Source organism: Calcarisporiella thermophila, assembly GCF_041956535.1.
Source record: "Calcarisporiella thermophila strain CBS 279.70 unplaced genomic scaffold VTP21scaffold_7, whole genome shotgun sequence".
Taxonomy (NCBI): Eukaryota; Fungi; Calcarisporiellomycota; class Calcarisporiellomycetes; order Calcarisporiellales; family Calcarisporiellaceae; genus Calcarisporiella; species Calcarisporiella thermophila.
In genome coordinates, this window is record NW_027192197.1 from 33917 (window position 1) to 54641 (window position 20725).

Consider the following 20725-nt stretch of genomic DNA (forward strand, 5'->3'; position numbering starts at 1 on the left):
CTTTTGCTATCCACCATTCTAGATCAAGGTCTCCCTGATGTCAACTCCCAATGGTACAAACGGGGCGCTGACGGTCCGTCGCGACGCTCCAACCACCGTACGCCCGCAGTGGCATGCTCCTTGGAAGTTGTTGCGCGTCATTAGTGGGCATCTAGGATGGGTGCGCTCCATTGCCGTTGAGCCTGGTAACGAATGGTTTGCGACGGGTGCAGGAGATCGTATTATCAAGGTGATATTTTGCCTCCTGCGCGATGCAGAGGAAAAAAAAATAGAAATAGTCGACAAGATCCGGTCATTTCATTTTTGAAATTAATCTCCATTTCCTTGGATTATATTTTTTGGACTTTAGATTTGGGATCTTGCCTCCGGAACCCTGAAGCTTTCTCTCACAGGCCACATCTCAGCGGTACGAGGCCTTGCAGTTTCGGATAGACATCCTTATCTCTTCTCGTGCGGCGAGGACAAGCAGGTTAAATGCTGGGATTTGGAGCAGAATAAGGTCATCCGCCATTATCATGGACATTTGTCGGGCGTGTATTCATTGTCACTGCATCCAACCCTGGATGTTTTAGTTAGTGCGGGGCGTGACGCGGTTGCTAGGGTGAGAATGCTATCCTGTTTTGATTTAGTTTACAGCGAATGGTATGTTCATCGTTGCTTTTATTTGGCGTGCTACAGGTTTGGGACATGCGTACCAAACAGTGTATTCACGTCCTTGAGGGGCACTCCACTACAGTTGCCGACGTCAAATGTCAGGAAGTGGATCCGCAGGTCATCACTGCCTCGATGGATTCAACAGTGCGACTTTGGGATCTTGCTGCGGGCAAAACCATGACCACCCTAACCCACCACAAGAAGTCGGTGCGTGCCCTTGCGCTCCATCCGACCAAATTCGCGTTTGCAAGTGGCTCTGCGGACAACATCAAGACTTTCCGGTGTCCTGAGGGGACTTTTATCCAAAATCTGGAAGGGCACAATGCCATCGTGAATACTTTGAGCATCAATGACGATGGCGTCGTGTTTTCTGGCGGTAACTATGACGACCTCCTTTTGATAGTATTATTTTTTCTTTTCTATCCGGAGGCTAATGTCTATTTGGGATGGCTGATATTTAGGCGACAACGGATCCATGTGTTTCTACGACTGGAAATCCGGATACAAATTCCAGACGATGCAGACAACGGTGCAGCCAGGCTCTCTCGATTCCGAAGCAGGCATCTTCTGCTCCACATTCGATAGGACAGGGCTGCGCCTGATTACGGGCGAGGCGGACAAGACCATCAAGATTTACAAAGAGGATGAAGATGCCACGCCAGAGACTCATCCTATTGATTTCCAACCTTCATTGCTGCGAAGGAGATACTAGTCACCCATTCTTTCTGTTACATTTACGTTTTTTCTTTTCCCTTTGCTCGAGCTTTTCTCTATTGTGTATTTTCGTTTGTCAACTTTTTTTTTCAATACATTTCCCTACTTATTATACAATCGTTCAGCAAAATCCAACGGCCAAACACCCCAACTCTCCCCTTCACCAAATTTTAAGGTGAAACGAAGAGAATAGAGCAATTGTTCTTGGCAGAAAGAGTACTGCAAAATTTGGTGGGTATAGGGAGAGAAGGCGTCAGAGCAAGAAGGCTAGGAATAGTGGTCTAGTCCAACCTCCATAGCGTATCGGTCTTTCGTCTATTCGTGATCCTCAGTGTTTACGCGAGGATCAGCAGAAAAACTCCGAATAAAGTGATTACGATCCGCGCTAAACTCTCAAATCCAACCTCTTCTATGTCTTCATAGCTCACCTTAGAAACGCTCCAAAATATAACGTTATCTTCTTGTTTGCGCACGATTGTCGATAAGCGCCTGGAATTTATTTACTCTTCCGCAAGCCAATGTGTCGGCGCAAAACTGAGACTGAGTTCTTCTATTATAGTCTCTACCCCTCTGTCATTTGTATTTAGGTACCTGATTTTGGTTTTCAGTATATTGCTGGTACTTCCCTTGGTTGAATCCTGCATAACTCCTAATTGGGATTCTGTTTTTTATTTTTAGTGTACTTCCACTTAGTTATAGATAGTAGCATATACTCTTATCAATATATATGCTCGATGAAGAGGGGTATACTTTCTCCTGTGAGGTAGCAAATACACTCCATTCTCTTATGGCTATCCAATGATCACAAGCTCCGCTCGTCTTAAGAGAGGCACATAACAAATACTTGACAAAGCAATCGACTCTGTCTTGCGGGTGTAGCTGAAAGGCTTCCACTTGATTTCACATCGATCCGGATCTAATGCCAGCCAAGAAACGCTCACTGGGGAAGGACTACTGCCATTGGCCTGGTAAAGACTATGAATTCTCGGAGGCACCCAAACTAAGCGTCCGGAAACGACGCGACAGATTGGCCAATCTTTCCACGTCAACCTTAGTCTAACACAAGCCGTAGCTTGAGCAGTGCAAATCTTTCAGAAATACGCCGAGATTGAATATGGTCACCAGCCAATCAAATGCCTCGCGAGGTACCTTGCTATTCAGACGATGCTCGATATCGATAGCATTGCCTAGTGTTAAAAGCAGAAATGGTCAAGTTATATAGAACAGATTACCAGAGGAAGCGCTTCCCTGCGGTGATCAAAGCTGGAGGAAGGAGAAGCGGGGGCGAAGGGAATTGCGTGTGCGTATACACGCCGTGCGGTTAGCTTACGCGTGTATTAGGTTACCATTCGGGCATAGCTGATACAGGTGATACAAAACTCTGTTTCTTACTCTTTTCAAAGTTATATCTTGTCCCCCGCGAAATATATAAGGCGAAGAGCCATACCTAAGAAAATCGTAGCATTTAATATTTCTCGCGCATTATTCTATATTCATTAATCCATTAACCTAATGCCGGAGGATAAGAAGGTCACCCTGACAATTGAAAAGGAGCAATCGAAAGACTTTGAGTCACTAAAACAGGCAGAAAGAGGGAAATTAACGAGCAAGCTTCTTGGCATTTGGTGGAGAAGAAAAAATACCCAGGAGGTAAAGGCCAGAGTGCCCTATATTCAGCTTTACCGGTATGCGTCGAAATTGGACAGATTCTTGATAGTGTAAGTGGAAAATCTTCCACCCTTCTTTCCATTCTATGCTTATCTCAAGTGGTGGGGGGGGGGGGGGAGTGCTCTGTTACAGGCTCGGTATCATTAGCAGCATTCTGGCTGGTATCACGCAGCCATTGGTAGCCGTCTCGTTCGGTAAACTCGTCCAGAACTTCACCTCGAATTCAAATCCCCAGACCAACTCTCAAGGGATGACGGAGGCTATCCTGATCCTCCTTTGGTTCGGGATTGCTCTCGTCGTCACGTCGTATGCATCCATGTGCTTATGGACACTGGCAGGTGAGAACCAGGCCAAGGTGATTATCTAGCTTAGATACTCTCTCATTCGCAAAGCCGGGCCTAACCCTTTTGACATGCGGTAGCGTATCCGCGAGCTCTATTTCCACGCAATTCTCCGTCAGGATCAAGGCTGGTTTGATCAGGCTGAGTCCGAGTCGCTCAACTCCCGTCTCGCCTCGGACACCTTCCTGATCCAGGAGGGGCTTTCCGACAAGGTTGGTCTCGTCATCCAGAATACGACCGAATTTGTTACCGGCTTTGTTGCGGCATTTGTCTTCGGGTGGAAATTGTCAGTGGTGCTACTAGTTGTGGTGCCGTTGCTTGGCATTTCGGTATACTCGATTACCAATGTGATCCAGTTTGAGTCTCAGAAGGCGCAGAATGCCTATTCGACCGCGGGCTCCATCGTTGAGCAAGCCGTGTCGGGTATCCGCACGGTGGCCGCCTTCTCGTTGCAGTCGCGGTTCATCAATTCGTACGAGGAAAAGATTGACTTTGCCTACCGCGCCGGGGTGAGAAAAGCCCTGAAATCTGGTAAGATTGATCGAGGTTGCGAATAGGTTAACCCTGTTCCTAATCCTGCTGGTTTTCTTGTAGGGGCTTTCCTGGGATTGGTAATGTTCACCGTCTATGTCAGCTATGCCATAGGATTCCTTTACGGTGCTCACTTGATCTCTCAAGGGGCCATGGGTGCCCCTGAGGTCATGCAATCCTTCTTTGCCTTGCTCATTGGGGCCTTCTCTATTGGGTAAACGAAACTTTTTCATATTGTTAGACCTGAAATGAAGTATTAATGATATTTAATGGGACGATGATCAGTCAAATTGGGCCCAACTACAAAAGTCTTGTTGAGGCACAGGTAGCAGCTCATAAGATCTTCGCGACTATCGATCGAACGCCTCCGATAGATTCGCTTCCCCCAGCAGACGACAGCGGCCTTACACCTACCAGTTGCACAGGGACTATCACGCTCCAAAATGTCCACTTCAGCTATCCTACCCGCCCTGACGCTCAAGTTCTTCGTGGGATCGACCTCACCATTCCAAGTGGGAAAACGGTCGCTTTGGTAGGAGCCTCTGGAAGTGGAAAATCGACCATCATTCAGCTGGTGCAGCGCTTTTATGACCCCAATGCAGGAAGCATTCGCATTGACGGGATTGATCTGCGGGAGCTGAACGTGCGATGGTTGCGAAATCAGATTGGGATCGTGGGGCAAGAGCCTGTACTCTTTGACGATACGATTCGCAACAATATTGCCCTAGGCGCGCGCAACCGAAATCCGACCCAGGAGGAGCTGGAAGAGGTGTGCCGCAAGGCTAATTGCCATGAGATGATTTCCAAACTTCCTCAAGGCTATGACACTCTCGTTGGCGAGAAAGGATCCCAGCTCTCTGGCGGTCAAAAACAGCGCATTGCCATCGCAAGAGCCCTGATCCGCGATCCATCCATTTTGTTGCTTGATGAAGCGACCTCGGCGCTGGATACCAAGTCAGAAAAACTTGTCCAGGAGGCTCTGAAGGCGGCGGCTCTGGATCGCAGCACGATCATCATTGCCCACCGGCTCTCCACCATTCGTGAAGCAGATTTGATTGTCGTCATGGAGAAAGGCAAGATAGTCGAGCAAGGATCCCATGATGAACTCATGGCAAAGCAAGGTGCCTATATGTCTTACGTAAATAAGCAGCTGCTCAAGACACACGAATACAGTGGCATAACGACTGAGGCCTCCCCTCCAGGCAGCGATGACAGTCGCAATGATGAATCCTCGGAGCCAGAGTCGGATTTGACAAAGCAACCAACTATTGTCGTCAAAAGCAAACGTAGCCCGGTGTTTGAAAGTAAAGAGGAGAAGAGACCTCTTTTAAGGATTGTGAAAATGATGGCGTCAGACTGGAAATATATGGCAGCCTCGGTATTAGGAAGCGCCGTTGTAGGAGCGGTAAGAAGAGCATATGAATGCTTGTGTTTGGGGTATAATCTTAATCTTTTTGCTGCTTATATAGATTCTTCCTGCACACAGTTTGCTACTTGGCCGATTGTTCGATGCCTTTGGCAAGCCGCCCGCACAAGTGGAGGGCGCCTCAAGGACTTGGGCGTTGATGTATTGTGAGTTTTGATTTTGCAAAACCGACGTTTTTTTTGGATGTTATGACAACCATTTTTTCTCTTTATTACATAACAATGACCAGTTGTGTTGGCCGTAGCATTTTTGATTGCTGGGTTTTTCAAAGATGGGGTTATGATGTTCTGTGGAGAGCGACTAGTGCGACGCTTGCGTTCTCGTATCTTTCGCAATCTTCTCCGCCAAGAAATCGCCTTCTTCGATGACCCGGCCCATTCCACCGGTGCGCTTACTGCGTCCTTAGCCAAAGATGTCACAGCCGTTCAAGAATTTCCCAACGCCTTTTTCGTTGACGGAGGGAGAACGGTGGCCACCTTAGTTTTTGGATTCGTTGTAATGTTCAGCAATGGATGGAAGCTGACGCTCTATCTTCTAGCTTCGATGCCTTTTGTCGCTTTGACTATGGTGTTCCAAGTCAAATCTCTCCAGGGGTACTCTTCAAGCCTTTATTTTATTGCCGACTTCGAGGAGGATCTCATGTCTCCATTTCTCTGTTTCATAGATTCTCTGGAAAAACAAAAAAGGAATATGCACTCTCTGGTAAAATTGTTGGCGAGGCTATCCGGGGGATTCGTACCGTAGCATCGCTTGCGGCCGAGGACGTCTTCGAGAAGAAGTATATTGGTATGATAGAGACTAGTAGAGGCTTTTCCATACACCTTGTGCTGAATGTACTCGTTTATTAGACTGTAACCGAAAGCCACACCGCGCAGCTCTCATGCAGGCGTATGTGGCTTCCATCGGCTATGGACTTTCTCAAGGCTCTCAATTCTTCATCTATGCCCTCGCATTTTACCTCGGCTCGCGCCTCATCGCTTCGGAGGAGATGACAAACCAGCAGGTCTTTACCGTGGCATTTGCCGTTGTGCTAACTTCCTTTGGAATGAGCCACCTCTCGGCACACATGCCCAAGGTCGTGAAAGCCCGCCAAGCCGCAATCAACTTGTTCGAGCTGCTTGATAAGACGACGACCATTGACCCCGAGGTGGATGGAAAGCTCGAGGGTCCCGCACCCGGCACTGCAGCACTACAAAATGTAACATTCGCATATCCAACAAGACCGGAGATCAACATATTTGAGAACGTGTCATTGGATATTCAGAAGAACCTAAAGATTGCTCTGGTTGGCCCCAGTGGGAGCGGAAAATCGACCGTGATCGCGCACTTGCTGCGGTGGTATGATACCACATCGGGTGAAGCCCTGGTTGAGGGAGCCAATGTTCGGCATTGGCAGCTAAATGCAATGCGCCGTAGGCTAGCGCTGGTGGGACAAGAGCCTGTCCTCTTCGACTTGACAGTGCGGGAAAATATCCTATATGGGTGCGGCGAGGATGAAAAGGTCACTCAGGAAGACATCGAGAAAGCAGCAACCAATGCCAATATTCATCACTTCATCACTGGACTGCCCAACGGCTATCATACTCGAGTGGGTGAGAATGGCTCCCAGCTCTCGGGTGGACAGAAACAGAGGATAGCCATAGCGCGCGCGCTGCTGCGGAACCCGGAAATTCTGTTGCTGGATGAGGCGACCAGCGCGCTGGATTCGGAATCAGAGAAAATGGTGCAGGGCGCATTAAATAATGCCATGATTGGACGAACCACAATTGCAATTGCTCACAGGCTCTCTTCGATTCAAGATGCGGATCTCATTGGTAAATAACTTTGCGGAGTAAGCTTTGCTCTTTAGGGAGATTCTAACTATGAATTCATTGACAGTTGTTCTGAGAGAGGGTCGTGTAGTAGAGAAAGGGTAAGTATATGCTGTTTTCCTGCTTTCTCTTTTCGTCTTATTCATCATTGCCCCACGCTTTCTAGGCAACATAACGATCTCATTGCTCGAGGAGGCGTCTATAGCGAACTAGCTAACCAGCAAAACTTAGCATCGTAGAGTCTGTCTGCCTTTTTGTCTCGTGAGGAATACCAAAGAGCATTAGGAGAGGAAGCACTAATTATTTTATGTATCTTTTTGTATTTTATTATTCTTCAAGGATATACATGTATTCAGGATTTAGATGAGGATTATCTCTACTTTTATTTTCAAACTGCTGCCATGATTTTTTATTCACATTCATTATATCTGTTTTTATTTTTCAATTTGATCCCTTACGGACTAAGTGCTCTAAACAATAAAGTTCATAGGCCACAAATAAAAGTTGTAAATTCACTTTCAGCGGTTGAGCAACTTTGGCTAAGAATCTAAGAATGATTTTCCAAGCATTTTCCACAAGGATTCGGGCGAATGGAATATTGCGTAGAAGGCTATCTGGGTTGAAGGAACGTCTTATACTACAATTGGCTTCTCTATATCACGTAGACTTGGATGCTATCTCATAATGCAAGTGGAATATCCACTAGAATAATATACATGCTTTTATCCTAGTGGAAGCAGCAAGCAAAATCAAAAGAGGATATTATATGCTCTCAGCACTCTGGAGCATACCCATGCGGGTCTGTAATAAACCAGAGCTTGGGGAAGTTCATTCTTTTAGCCTTGTGGAGGGCTTACACGATCATAGAGAATCAGTTACAGCAAGATATTTCGAAATCTTCTCTTATGGCATTGGCATTTGAGTTGGAGAAGCTTTCCAGTTGATCCAGCATGCTTCCATTTCGTCGCGATTTTTACCGAACTTGTTTACGACTCTTGTCGCCCATGCTCGTTAAATCATTGTTTTATTAGTTCTTTATTGAAAAGTATTGTGTACAAAACAAGGTCCAAATGTAAAAAATGACAAAAAGTAGCCGATGAAAGCATATACAACAGCAAAAAATGACAAATAAATCAACAAGATAACACGCCGCCATCATTATCTGTCCTCCTTCTTCTCTCTATCCTCTTCCGTGTCACTCTCTCTATCCTCGGCTGCATAAAGTTGTGTGTACATTCGCACTAACGATCCATAAGCAACCATATCACCACAGCGCATTAAATTCGCAGCATCGCAGTTAAGAGGGCTGCTTGGCTCTGGGTGGGCAAGTAAGAGCTGGATGGCGGTGCAGGTGGTTGCTAATGTCCACGCAGGGGACCACGCCGTTTTCAAAATGTCTAGGCAGATTTCACCCGTCTAAAAGCCAAAAGAAGGACGGTCAAGTTAGTCTTACCTTTTGACACAAAGGTGGTGGTTAATAAGGATGACACGTACCTTGAAATGAATGTTTGGATGACATATCTTGGTGATAAATCGGACACTAGGAGGGTGGATAGGGTACGTTCTTGGAACTTCGATTCGCAGCTCAAATATGCCTCCTATATTTAAGAAAATGGCACTTAGCCTAAACATGTCAATGCTGCTTTGTCAAACGTCGACTCACCCTCATAAAGCGAATCCCTCTGGCCACGTAGGACAGCCTTCCATACCAGAAGATCATCATCATTGATGGGCGAAAGCTCCAGTAAATCGGGATTCTGTGGATCCGCTTGAAAGTCCCGGAGTTCTTTGAGAAGTCGCCTTGACACCGCGTCCATTGCTTACAAGTACAAAACAGATATAAAATAGAAAACTATACTGTCAATACCAAGTGTGGGATATAATAATATCGGAGGTTAATTAAAGGGATGCTTTTAGCAGATCGACATAATTCTCGTGAATTCTTTGTCGAGAAGAAGTTGTGAGCACCTCTCTCATATGCTAAAAATTCATGCCGGTAAAAACTTTGGGGGAATTTTGATGGGGGGAGAGGCGCAGCATTCTTAGAGTGCCTTAAAACATCCAAATTAAACCGGTATCCACAACCTAAGCATTGCCAACTCTATACGAACACAGTAGAGCGGTCCAACTGGTACCAGGCCGTGAGCCGATGGATTATTATTTTTTCCCCCTCAGTTTGAATCGGTTCCATAATGTGTTAGCACTCTGTTCCTCACCAAAAATACTTCAGCTCTTCTCATATGCCGAAATATTCACGTGAAGAGAACTTAGTGCCTGATTATAACGAAAACATAGGATTATGAAAATTTTAATATTCAATGAGAACCTTTTCCCTATTTTAATCTAACCGCTTATTTAATGTTCTTTTTCTTTTTTAACTTTGATGTTTACTCTTGATATGTGCCCTGTGCCGTTGGAGGGCTCGAGTAGGAAGCTACATCGCAGCCGCCTCAGGTGCTTATCCAACTACAAAAAACTATCTTTCACTGCGGCGCTACTAAGTGATGTTCACGCCAAACTTTGTGTTTATAAGCAATCTGACAGATATACCACCATGAAAAAAAAAAAAAACCGTTGACGTCCCTAATTTCCCCCCCAAAATTTTCCTTGACAAGGACGCCGTTTGGGGTCACCTTGCGTAGCAGCTCGTGTAGCTAAGTTGGTTATAGCGTGGCGCTAATAACGCCAAGGTCACAGGTTCGATCCCTGTCACGAGCAGATCATTTTTTGCAGCGCAATATATCTTTACATTACTCTATTTTCTCTAATATTATTGTATTGAAATATTCTCTCGAAAAGGAAACTATTGCATTGTTTAAATTACAACTCAAGGATTTTCATTTGGAACAGATTGGAGAAGGTCAGCTTGCATCAGTTCCCTTTTCTGGTACCGAGGCAAGTGGGAAGGTGTGGCAAGTAAGCGAGTTGGGGGATAGTGTGATAGCACCGGATATTGAAAATCGTCTCGGATTCAAATTTGAATGGGGTTGAATGGTGTTTTGTAGAGCTATTTTCTGGTGTACAGCGAGCCTTTTTTTGTTTTATTTTTTTTCCAACCTCTCGGCATAAGCAGCAGCATTTTTTGAATTTGGGATTTCGATTTATCCTTCATGCACTTGCACTCATTCCATTCCTTTGTTCATTATTTAATGATATTTGCATGGAAAAGGCTTTAAAATCACAAATCTTGCACGCGATTCCTACGATTTCGATTGTCGTCATTGCCAGCGGTAATACTTCCCCTCTAAGTTTTGCCATTCGCTTATGCTTAACTGGTCTCTTTGCCCAATAGTCATTAACGACGAGCTGTTCTATGTACCCTATGTCTTTCTAACTAATTCTAGTATACTTCATATCACGAAGCAAAGCGTGTGCACCACCTGTGTGTCCATCAAAAATTACCTAGTATCTGTCGCAAAAGTATGGGGTTTTCGGTCATTTCTTCGTGGGAACCGTAGGATTTAATCCTTCATGCATTTCTATTAGGGCATTTTTTCCCGTCGGGATCACCAGGTGCTTGTATTCGAAGAAGCTTTCCGTTACGTCCTTTGTACATCCAATCTTCTCACCGTCTCGAGTGGCCGGTGCACAGGCCCGCCTAAACTAGTATTGCACCAGAGACATGCCGGAGATGCGTTTATCATCCTGGGAACGGCTGCGGGGGTTGCAACATTGGGCAGACGGCCCCTTGGAAGAATGCTCTTTCCAGGGGTGTTATACTGCGCCTATTGGTATATACGTCGGAAGCGGAAGCAGAATTTGCGAAAAATGGCATTAGGGAAAGCACAACAAGTGGTAGAGCAATGTCAACAACTGGAGGTCGTAGTGGACAAGAGTTTGGGAATCGTGCGAAAGCTAGAAAGTGCTGCCAAGCATCAAAAGTATGCATTTATGTAAAGTATTTCTACCACAACGGCCCTTAATCTGATTTCTCCAAAACTGTAGCTTTTCCCTTTCGCCCGGCTCGTCACTCTCGTATTACTTTCTTTTCCCCTTACAGCGCCAGGTGTTTCTGCGCATGACGATTTTCCTCACGCTCCAGCGGTGGTATGCCGATTTCAACGCAGCACTTCGTGTCCTTGCCCCCTTCACTGACAAGAATTATTTGCGCCGTCTGCACAAAATTTATTCCCTTCCCTCGATCGATCCCACCCTGATCTCTTTCCTCCTTGAGCGCGGAATGGAGCCGGGTAATTTCAGTCATTTATTCTGGGTAGTAAAAGTGAAGCGTTGCGAATGCTTGTGCTCGTTTTTGGCCACAAAGACAGCAACTACAAAAGAGCAGGAAGATGAAGCGTGGGTCGTTCTGGTGGAAAGAATGAATATATTGATTAATTCCATGCGAGAAATGCATGGCGCTCTGCAAGAAGCTAATGGCGAATGGGAAGAGCGGCTGGGTGAACTAGAAGAAGAGGAAAAGCAATATGGGCGCGTGTACGGGCAGAGTGCAATATCGTTAGATCAATTTATGAGAGATGTAGAGATGAAGTTGAAGAAATACGAAGAAGGTGAAGAATGGATTAGCGCAGGCTCTCGAGGTAAACCTTCTACTCTTTTTGCCACCCATTAGATACGCATTTGCTGATTCAAAATTGCAGATTTCGTGGATTCCTGGCCGGCCCACTTGGATTCCACGCAAAAACGAGACTCTCTCGGTGTTTCCTCATGCCATCAGGATGTCTTCCTGCGCAAAACCACCAACGCCTCTACGCTGGAGGAAGACATCGATGTCGATGGCAATGAAATCCCACTATTGTCTTGTGGTGCGAGCGAGAGCGACCCAGATTCATGTCGAACAACCATGTATATTTCGGACGGGACAATTCCATTAATGAAGGAGTTTGCCTATGAGAAAAATAGGCGGGAATCTTTGACATTACTCCACTAATTTTTCTTTATTAAAAAACCAGGCTGGACGGCTATTTAATTCTCTCTTTCTTCTCTCTACCTTCATAATGCGTTAAAGCATTCATCTCTCCTAGTTAATTCGCCACCCTATTTTACTATTTAACTATTCCCCTCATTATTACCTTAGTTGCCTAGTTATCATTCGTATCGTATAGTCTTGGCCTAATTGGAATTTGGGACCTGTAGATTTTACCTGAAATATATCGAGTATCATTATCTGAAATTCCTCGTGAAAATTTCCTGACGCGTTTTCTTTATTTTGATTTTTCGCGACACAGGCCTTCACAGCTCTTATTTTATTTCAGTTCCCTGTCATTCAGAAGCGCACAGAGAGTAAATTAATTTTGGCACAGTGTAATAATCAATCTAGGAGGTATGTTCGCCAATTGCTTTAGTTCATGCGTTATCAGATATTGGATTGTTTTTAGGACCAATCTATGGCTTCCTTTTTGTCTTTGCTTTTTATATTGAGTTGAATTAGAGGAATTAAAGAATCGACGCTGGTATCACTCATCCTCCCCTCTGTTGGTTACTAGGTCATCAACTTGATAATTGTAATTAATCGTGGAAACTACGCGTCGTGATGTACGATTCACCGCACAAGCAATCTCCTGATAAACGGCCCTTTCTCTCCTCCCCTCTGCGTATGCGCAACGCCGCAAAAGCTGCAACGCTTACCTTCGATCCAGCTTCTATGCCACCCGTCAGTCCCATGCGAAACAGGGCATCAAATGTGCACGTGCACTTGAAAAGCGATGACTTGAGTGGTAATTCCTCTCTTATTTTTCCTAATCTTGCCAATATTTGGCTGACCCAGCTTGGTTTTTTTAAATTCTTTCCACGCGTAGATCTTCTGGAGAACGTATTAAAGTCTCCCCCATCACTGACTTTTTCACCCACAAAATCTCCCGCAAACCCCTCCCCCCAAAGGCTCTCTTTCCCCAAACTTAATATCCAATCCCCAACCCAAGCAAAGCTTGGGCCATCTCCCTATTCCCCTTCCTCGCCCAAAGTTGGGATGCTTACCGGCCCAGATGCAGTCCACCCTTCTGCCCTGTATCAAAACATAGCTATTGAGTCGGCCTCGCCTCTAGCCAGAGTGGATGGATATGGGTTGACTGGATCGCCCTCTCCTGGATCCAGGCCGCTACTAAATCAATCTCCGTTGGCAGCCGGGTCACCGCTCAAAGGAAGATCATCAGTAGACTCTTTGGGGTTCCCCAAATCTCCTCTAGGGAAATCACCCTTAGGCAGAGGGGGTAAATCATCTCCTCTGGCGCCTATATCCCCATTAGCAAGCTCGCCACTAACTGCACGTAACCGATCTCCACTTGGGCCTGGATCGGATCGAATCGTGCCCCGGATTTTGAGGTTCGATGTTGGCGAGGATGAACCGGAGATAGATCGTACTGTGCCTGATGAGGAGAAGGGTGTAGAGGGCTTTGGGGTCGGTTCTACGGAGAAGAAGGAGGAGCAGCAGCAGAGACTAGATGAAGCAGTAGATGAAATTGCAAAGGAAGAGAAAGAGCAAACCCTGATGATCGATGAAGCAGATCGTGATGCTATGAAGGATGGAATGATAATCGAAGGAGAGGTGGCTGAAGAGGAGAGTGAGGATGTATTCGGAGGGTCGAAGTTGGAAAATACGAGGGTGGAAGAGGTGGCTCTGGAGAAAACCTCTCATCCTGAAGAAAAGCCGAATACAGTTCAGGTAAAACATTCTCCATCTCTACCACTTTTAATGGAGGGCTCTGGCGATATTAAGCTTTTTTGTATCGATGGCTTCATAGGTGCCGAGATTTTATTTTCCCAGGGAACCCGACCTTGAGGAAAAGTCAAGGCAGATCAATGATCTCTTGGTAAGGCCAATGTTCTCTTTCCTGAAGACATCTGCTATTTTTAAATCCTTATACCTTTAACGATGGTCTTCTTATGTTCTCAACCCAGTCGGAAGTCCGGAATCTCTTCCGGGGCCGCAAGCTTAATGACGTCCAATTTATACAAGTCACAAAAGCATGCCGTCTCCCGCGCTATATCAGTTTTGCCCTCTTCCGAAAGATTGGCGACTTGTCAGGCAACACTACCGATTTCGTGACCTATCCTGATTTTGCACACGCTTGGCCCCAGATTGCTGCAGAGAGCATAGATGATGTTTCTCTCGTATTCAATATCCTTCGTCGTGGCCCCCATCTGACGCCGGATGATTTCCTTCCAGTGATGGAAGACATCGTATTCAACCATCCCGGGCTTGAGTTCCTAGGGGACAATGCAATATTTCAGGAGCGGTACGTGGAGACGGTGGTATGTCGAGTCTTCTATGAGGCGCGGTGCCCCTCCGAGCGAATGAATCTAATACAGTTCCGACGATGCGGATTTTTCGGAAAGCTGCGACGTCTCGAGCATGGCGACGACCTAAATATTGTAAGTGTGACCCTGTGGGGCATGCCCCTCCAGCCATGGGATTCCTCCCCGTATACGTGTGAATGGGCCTACTGACCAATCTATTCGTTTCCCATTGGATAATCTTCTAGACTGGCGACTTTTTCTCGTACAAACATTTCTACGTCATCTACTGCAAGTTTTGGGAGCTAGATACCGACCATGATCTTCTCATTAGCGAGGAAGATCTCCGCCTCTATGGTGGCTGCTCTCTTACCCCACGAATAGTGAGACGCATTGCCACAGGATTTGGAAAGGGGGGGACTTTTTGTGGAGTGGGCGGAAAGGAAGAGGCCGAGATTACAAAGATGTCCTATTTGGATTTTGTCTGGTTCCTGCTCTCGGAGGTTGATAAGAGTACCCTCACGGCGATCGAATATTGGTTCCGGTGCATGGATGTGGACGGGGACGGAGTGCTGAGCATGTGGGAGCTGGAAATGTTTTTCGAGGAGCAGATGGCGCGGATGGAATTCATGGGGATGGAGGTGGTCAAGTTCGAGGACTGTTTGTGCCAGATGTAAGTTAGGGTTTTCTGGTGCTGCCATTTTTATTTGCTTTTGCCCGTGTGTCTATTTGTCAGTTTATTTCCATGCTTGCCTGATGGCCTGCTTGCTTGCATGCTTCCTTGCTATGGTTCATTTCCCATATACTTATGAATCTGCCTATTTAGGATGGATCTCGTCAACACAAAAGATCAGGTCACTTTGCGCGACCTGGTTCGCTGTAAACAAGCCGGCGTCTTCTTTGACATGTTCTTTAATCTTACGCGGTTTATGGCTCACGAGCATGCACACCACCATCGGCGACTGCGCAAACGGCAGCTGGCGACGGCTCGACGGCTGCGAGGCGAGCCCATTGACGAGGGGTACGAGAGCTTTGGAGATGGCGAGACGATGAGGTAGGGAATATATCGCCTGCAACGCTTTTGCCAGAAAACCTCTGCTTGAAGGGTGGACTAACGCCTCTTTGCTTCTAGTGATTGGGAAATTTATGCGGAGATCGAGTACGACAATCTCGTTAGTAACAATGAAGCCGAGATCTCCTGGGAATTTGAGGGATGCGAGGAAGGGAAGGCTGAGGAGAGCGATGGGTACTATGACCAAGAGGGTGGCGATGTTTTTAGCGTGTGAATAACTTTGTTGGCGGACTCTATCGCCAACCCCCATTCGTCCATTGTCTATCGTATATTACTCTATCCTAATTATTATTTTTTATTACCATGTATGTGATATATATCCATCCTCTTCCCTCCCCCTTATCATTCTCTCTCTCTTTCTCATCCTCGCAATCCATTCCCGCCTCCTTCTCTCCTCATTGTAAGCTGTTTCTGTCGAACATATGACCTCGATATTATTTCTTAACAAGTATATTTGATCCGAGCGGATTAAGACCGTGGAGAAGAAATATATATATATATAAAGCGAAAAAGAAAAATAAAATAAGATCACGATGAAAACTAATGGAAGGGATGGAAAATAAGAAAAAATATACAAGATAGGAGAAAACGCCTCATTAGATTTTTATAAGGACTCCAATCGAGGTAGGAAGAGGAGAAAAAAAAAAAGATTACATACACCCTTAGATTCGAGCTTCTGAGAAAATTAAAAAAGAGTATAAAAAGGGAAGTGAAGGGGGGGAAATGAAGAGGAGGGAAAAACAACATGAAGGGAAAATCCCTCCAAAAAAGTAGGGAGAAAATAAAAGCCTATATCAGAGAGCCTACTATTCAATAGTAACGTCTCCCATACACAACCCAAACATGCGACAGAGTCTTATGCCTCTTGGTAAAAGTGCCTCAAATAGACCTCGGCTTGCTTGTATTCACGCTTCACCTGCTTGAGCAGATTGGTCACTAGCTGCAGCGCCTCCTGTTCTCCAATGGTGGTGGTGCCGGTAGCGTCTTTGAGGTTGCCGTTGTGCTGGATCTTTTCACAGCTAGCCTTGACCTTGGTCAGTCCTAGTGCGGCCGAGCTTCCCTTGAGGAAGTGCCCTAGGCGCGAGAGCGCCTCAAGGTCCTTTTTCTCCCTGGACAGAGCAAAGAAGGAAGATAGAAAAATTGGGGTCAACCAAGGGCCAAAGGGGAATGCAAATGCAAAGCAACATACAGTGAATTGTCCATATCCTTGAAGGTAGCTTGAGCCTGATCGAAGTAGTCCCACACGATGCTTTTGCTAAAGTCGCGCTCGTCGTCATCGTCCATCTCCAGGAGTTGATCGAATGTGGTCCGGTCGATTATGTCTTCATCGCCGCCTCCATCCAAATCACTCGCTTCATCGAACTCTTGGGTCTTGGGGTCCTTTTCGCTCTCAGACAAGTGCTGAAACTAGACGAGCAGGGGGAGGGGTTGAGAATACGGCCCTGAACATTCCAAAGAGGGAGGCATAGGCAGAATGCAGGGTACTTACCGCAGCTTGGACAGAGCCATGTTCAGATATTGATGTCATCGTGGAGCTTGCTTACCGAGCTGTTATTGGAGTGACTGTTGGGATTTCCCTCTTCCAAGAGAATAGCTCAACAGAGCGAGGGGGAGGGGTAGGGGGAGATTAATGAAGAAAATGGAAAATAAGGCAGGAAAAGAAAAATAAAGATAGAAATAGAGTTTGAAAGCGCAATGCTCAAAACCTCCTTTTCTTAACACGAATGTTAAAAAACAAACTTTGACAGAAAACGAGAAACGCGGAGAAACAGCCAAAAGAGAAAACTGAGGACACCCAAGTGAGCCTTTCAAGACGTTTTGAAACAGGGAATCAACAAAAGAAGGATTGAGCGATGAGAGCGTCTGTGTAAAACGGATGAAAAAAATATACATGCCCGGTGACATCATGGCTGCTCTTAAGCAGGGAGGCTTCAGACGCGCCTTCAGAAAAGCCATCAAAGTCAGAAATCGAAAGGGCAAAAGGGTGAAACAACCAATATCGAGAATGACAGCCCAGTTTTCCATGTTCATCCTAGACGGTGAGAAGGTACAAAAATTCGATTTAGAAACGGAGAGTTCTTCTATTTTTCCCTTAGGATGGAGAGCTCGGGCGCGGCTCTATGAGCACTCCCAGCATAGGAGGAAGGCACGCGGAAGAGCCCAGCCGAAGCCAATATACCCCAACCACCTAACCTAAGCTCCCTTCTCATAAGCCGTGGGGCTTTCTACGGGCTGCGTGATCCCCCGCGAGTTGACGGCGAAAGGCAGAGAAACATAAAATAGATAAACAAAACAATATGCGGGCTGTTTCAACAGCGGGAGGGCTCCTTTCCCATCCGCAGCTTCACCGGGTAAACAAGAAAAATGCCTCAGGCCATTGTGCATAGCCTCATTCCCCCTCATGCTTCCCATAAGAGGCCTTGCTGCTTACTGCATCTTGGTTTGGGCCTATGGCCACTTCCGGGTCCAGGGTGTCGCAAGCTACCAAGTTTGTGCACAAGGTTCAATGGAATCGTTATGGATCGAATCTCCAGTGCTAAATCTCATGGTTTCACTGGCTGAGACTGAATCCGATTTGGACTGGACTCGTCTCATAGATCGCCGATAGGCCACATTCTAGGGTTGGACGGCGCAGTCTGAGGCACTCTAGGGCAAACTAGGCTACTTGTTTCTTTTCAGGTCAAGATTAAGTCTGTCTCTATTGAATTCTCTGGCCAGCCACTTCAACGTAGTCGATGCATCTCAACGTTCGTCATGGCTTACTCTACTGATTAATGACTCAAACCCTATTGAGCTGAAACCTCCGGCGCCATTTCTTGAGCCTTAGGGATGAATTGGCAGTCTTAACTTTTCTGCGCCTGATGGCTCTATAGACTTTGTCACGAAACTTCCGCGTACGGCATTGTCACGATGCGATTCTGATGATAGCAGACAGACTAACATAAGGCGCTATGTATCCATCTGCACTTTCTGCCTGTTCACACATCCTCCCAATTGACGGAACAATGCGGTTGACTATTCAAACTCCAACATCGCCATGATCATTCCTTCGATCGGAAAAAAAGTGTGCGTGTTTGGTATGCTTATCTACTCTGACCAGAATCGCATCAAGGCCATCTGGAGTGCGTGGGAGTTTCGTAAAGTCCATGGAGGCTTTTTCGCTTTCCCTTGCTTGGTATGCGTAGGGAGAAAGGGGACTTTTATGGTCTCAGAGTTACAATTATTGCAATGCCATTGGTGCCGCACACTAGAGGCACTTTTTTCCAGGTTGATGAATGAGCTTAGAAAAGTATCGATTCAGTGTGCCAGGAATTTCACTTAAAACAACGCAGTTAAAGCTCAAAAATTGGTCAGCAGCCATGGCCTTCCTAGTGTCTCCACCGGTTGTGATTTCATATGAGCCAAAAATATGTTTATTATTTTTTCGAATCTTCCTTGAATACAGTTTTCCTGTTTGCACCTGACCAGGAAGATGAAAGCACCGCAGCCTCGATACAATAAGTCTGACGAACATCGCTTGGAGAATCTGGGTATAAATTAGCAAGTACGTTCTATCTATCCACCCTAAGCTACACTGGATTAATTTGCAGTTGCAGTATGTACGGATTGAATTGCACCGGCAACTTCAAAATAAAAATAAAATTTGCCCGGCTAGCGCAGCTGTGGCTATTAACATGATGGAGATTAATCGATGTTTAAATGTATACAAAGCACCAAGAGCCATAAGAAAGATGATAGCGGAGAGTGAGCTGTATACACCGGAATCAAGTGGAGTATTTGAGCTAACACGATTAACAGATACAAGAGTGTTAGGATGGATAAGGATCGCAGACTTTGCCAAATCCGCGGCAGAAATGCCAATTATCCCCACGATAGCGGCCGTAATCCCCTCGAAAAAGGAGGAAAGGAATGTATTGTTCGCCAGCTTCTCGAGAAGGCGATGGCCCATCAACGTGAGAAGGAAGCACGGGATAAAGATTCCAACCGTCATTAAAATCGCACCGGCAAAAGCAGTCCCCAAGCCGCCATGCACCTGTCCTCCCTGGAATCCAATGAAGGTGGAGAAGATGACAAGGGGAGCGGGAAGCACATTGGCTAAGGCAATTCCATCCAAGAACACCTTTTCGCTAAGCCAAGCCCCTCGAATGACGGCTTCCGCTTGCACAAAGGGGATAGCAGTGTAGGCGCCTCCGAATGAGAGCGAGCCAGCCACCAGTCCTAGCGCAAACAGGTTGCCGAGGTCGGGCGTGGGGGTGATTCCGAGGGCAATGGACACGGGCGAAGGAAACCCTTTGAAAACCACGTAGAGTATGAAGCCCACATACTGGAGCACAATGAGCGCAGCTGCGATCCAATAGAAGCGACGGCTCCAAAGCATGTAAAAGATCCCCAGCACTCCTAGGGTAATAAAGAAATTGATGCGAAGCACTGACTGTAATGCGGAGAGAAAGGCCAGAAAGAGGAGTGCGTTGTCGAACGCATTTGTTTTCGATGAGATGAACGAGTGGTCGGCGATCTTGTGCACTGCTCGAACCACCATAGCGGCGGCGACGGGTTTTAACGCTATGAACGATGCAGTGAAGTAGGGATTTTCAACCGTTCCAAGGGTATATAAATAACTGAGCGCCAGCATAAGTATAAAGCCCGGGAGCAAAAAGCCCAGACCGGCAAGGAATCCTCCAAACCAACCCCCTGCCAAACTACCAAAATACATGCAAAGCTCAGCCGCTTCCGGACCCGGAATCATCTGATAGATCCCGTATGCTCTATTGTAGCGGCTAACGGAAATCCACTTGTCCCGAATCACTAGCTTATCCTTCAATAGCGCAATCTGAGCAATAGGACCTCCCCACGCATGAATACCGAATTCAAACAGAAAGAGGCGGAATATTTGTGCGTAAGAGAGATGAGGGATGTTGGTCTCATCTTTGAGCTGCTCCGAAGAACTGGTCTCACCATCTGATGCAGTTTTCTCTACCCCTTCAGGGATAGAAACTCTTACCCCATCCCCACTTTCCCCAGCATTGGGCCCAGCGACGGTTACTGTGTCACTTAATATGCCAGAATTGTTGTTAGCTAGCGATGTCATAGTCTCCTCCGTTCGCTTTCGCACGTGGTTGAGGGTGACAGTCGCGTTTTGAGGAAATCTGCACGAATTTCGATGACTATTTATAGTAGACCGGATAGCCATTATGGTGGTGGCTTGTTAGTTTTGATCTGCTTGGATAGTGGCGGTTTTTAGACCAGTCAATGCCCGTCTTCGTTAGTAGTGAGCACAAAATCCTGGAAAGCACGCAATCCAAAGTATTCTTTCTAT

At 46.3% G+C, this 20725-nt stretch overlaps 8 protein-coding genes and 1 non-coding gene across 9 annotated transcripts; 6 read left to right on the forward strand and 3 right to left on the reverse strand.

Annotated features, from left to right (window-relative positions):
- Positions 1 to 37: 37 nt before the first annotated feature.
- Positions 38 to 1366, forward strand: VTP21DRAFT_10289 (uncharacterized protein; the record flags this gene model as incomplete). The annotated part of the gene is made up of 4 exons (XM_069389608.1): positions 38 to 229; positions 350 to 601; positions 679 to 1030; positions 1116 to 1366. 4 exons carry the CDS (start codon positions 38 to 40, stop codon positions 1364 to 1366), a joined length of 1047 nt encoding a protein of 348 aa, XP_069252912.1.
- Positions 1367 to 2880: 1514 nt separating this feature from the next.
- VTP21DRAFT_10290 (uncharacterized protein) lies at positions 2881 to 7384 on the forward strand (the record flags this gene model as incomplete). The annotated part of the gene is made up of 11 exons (XM_069389610.1): positions 2881 to 3086; positions 3184 to 3391; positions 3458 to 3908; positions 3972 to 4122; positions 4194 to 5313; positions 5378 to 5480; positions 5564 to 5927; positions 5999 to 6120; positions 6183 to 7148; positions 7213 to 7246; positions 7312 to 7384. 11 exons carry the CDS (start codon positions 2881 to 2883, stop codon positions 7382 to 7384), a joined length of 3798 nt encoding a protein of 1265 aa, XP_069252913.1.
- A 919-nt stretch (positions 7385 to 8303) lies between these two features.
- VTP21DRAFT_10291 (uncharacterized protein) lies at positions 8304 to 8962 on the reverse strand (the record flags this gene model as incomplete). The annotated part of the gene is made up of 3 exons (XM_069389611.1): positions 8304 to 8561; positions 8640 to 8743; positions 8809 to 8962. The coding sequence occupies 3 exons, from the start codon at positions 8960 to 8962 to the stop codon at positions 8304 to 8306; spliced, it is 516 nt and encodes a 171-aa protein (XP_069252914.1).
- An 827-nt stretch (positions 8963 to 9789) lies between these two features.
- On the forward strand, positions 9790 to 9863 carry VTP21DRAFT_t62. The gene has a single exon. It is a non-coding gene; the product is annotated as a tRNA-Ile (tRNA).
- A 442-nt stretch (positions 9864 to 10305) lies between these two features.
- On the forward strand, positions 10306 to 12033 carry VTP21DRAFT_10292 (uncharacterized protein; the record flags this gene model as incomplete). The annotated part of the gene is made up of 5 exons (XM_069389612.1): positions 10306 to 10375; positions 10438 to 10565; positions 10632 to 11026; positions 11091 to 11683; positions 11744 to 12033. 5 exons carry the CDS (start codon positions 10306 to 10308, stop codon positions 12031 to 12033), a joined length of 1476 nt encoding a protein of 491 aa, XP_069252915.1.
- A 603-nt stretch (positions 12034 to 12636) lies between these two features.
- VTP21DRAFT_10293 (uncharacterized protein) lies at positions 12637 to 15622 on the forward strand (the record flags this gene model as incomplete). Its single annotated transcript, XM_069389613.1, has 7 exons — positions 12637 to 12820; positions 12902 to 13764; positions 13844 to 13912; positions 14001 to 14474; positions 14585 to 15009; positions 15163 to 15390; positions 15469 to 15622. The coding sequence occupies 7 exons, from the start codon at positions 12637 to 12639 to the stop codon at positions 15620 to 15622; spliced, it is 2397 nt and encodes a 798-aa protein (XP_069252916.1).
- Positions 15623 to 16264: 642 nt separating this feature from the next.
- Positions 16265 to 16936, reverse strand: VTP21DRAFT_10294 (uncharacterized protein; the record flags this gene model as incomplete). Its single annotated transcript, XM_069389614.1, has 3 exons — positions 16265 to 16517; positions 16598 to 16815; positions 16898 to 16936. 3 exons carry the CDS (start codon positions 16934 to 16936, stop codon positions 16265 to 16267), a joined length of 510 nt encoding a protein of 169 aa, XP_069252917.1.
- Positions 16937 to 17809: 873 nt separating this feature from the next.
- Positions 17810 to 18016, forward strand: VTP21DRAFT_10295 (uncharacterized protein; the record flags this gene model as incomplete). Its single annotated transcript, XM_069389615.1, has 1 exon — positions 17810 to 18016. One exon carries the CDS (start codon positions 17810 to 17812, stop codon positions 18014 to 18016), a length of 207 nt encoding a protein of 68 aa, XP_069252918.1.
- A 1017-nt stretch (positions 18017 to 19033) lies between these two features.
- VTP21DRAFT_10296 (uncharacterized protein) lies at positions 19034 to 20599 on the reverse strand (the record flags this gene model as incomplete). The annotated part of the gene is made up of 1 exon (XM_069389616.1): positions 19034 to 20599. The coding sequence occupies one exon, from the start codon at positions 20597 to 20599 to the stop codon at positions 19034 to 19036; it is 1566 nt and encodes a 521-aa protein (XP_069252919.1).
- Between the last annotated feature and the right edge of the window lie 126 nt (positions 20600 to 20725).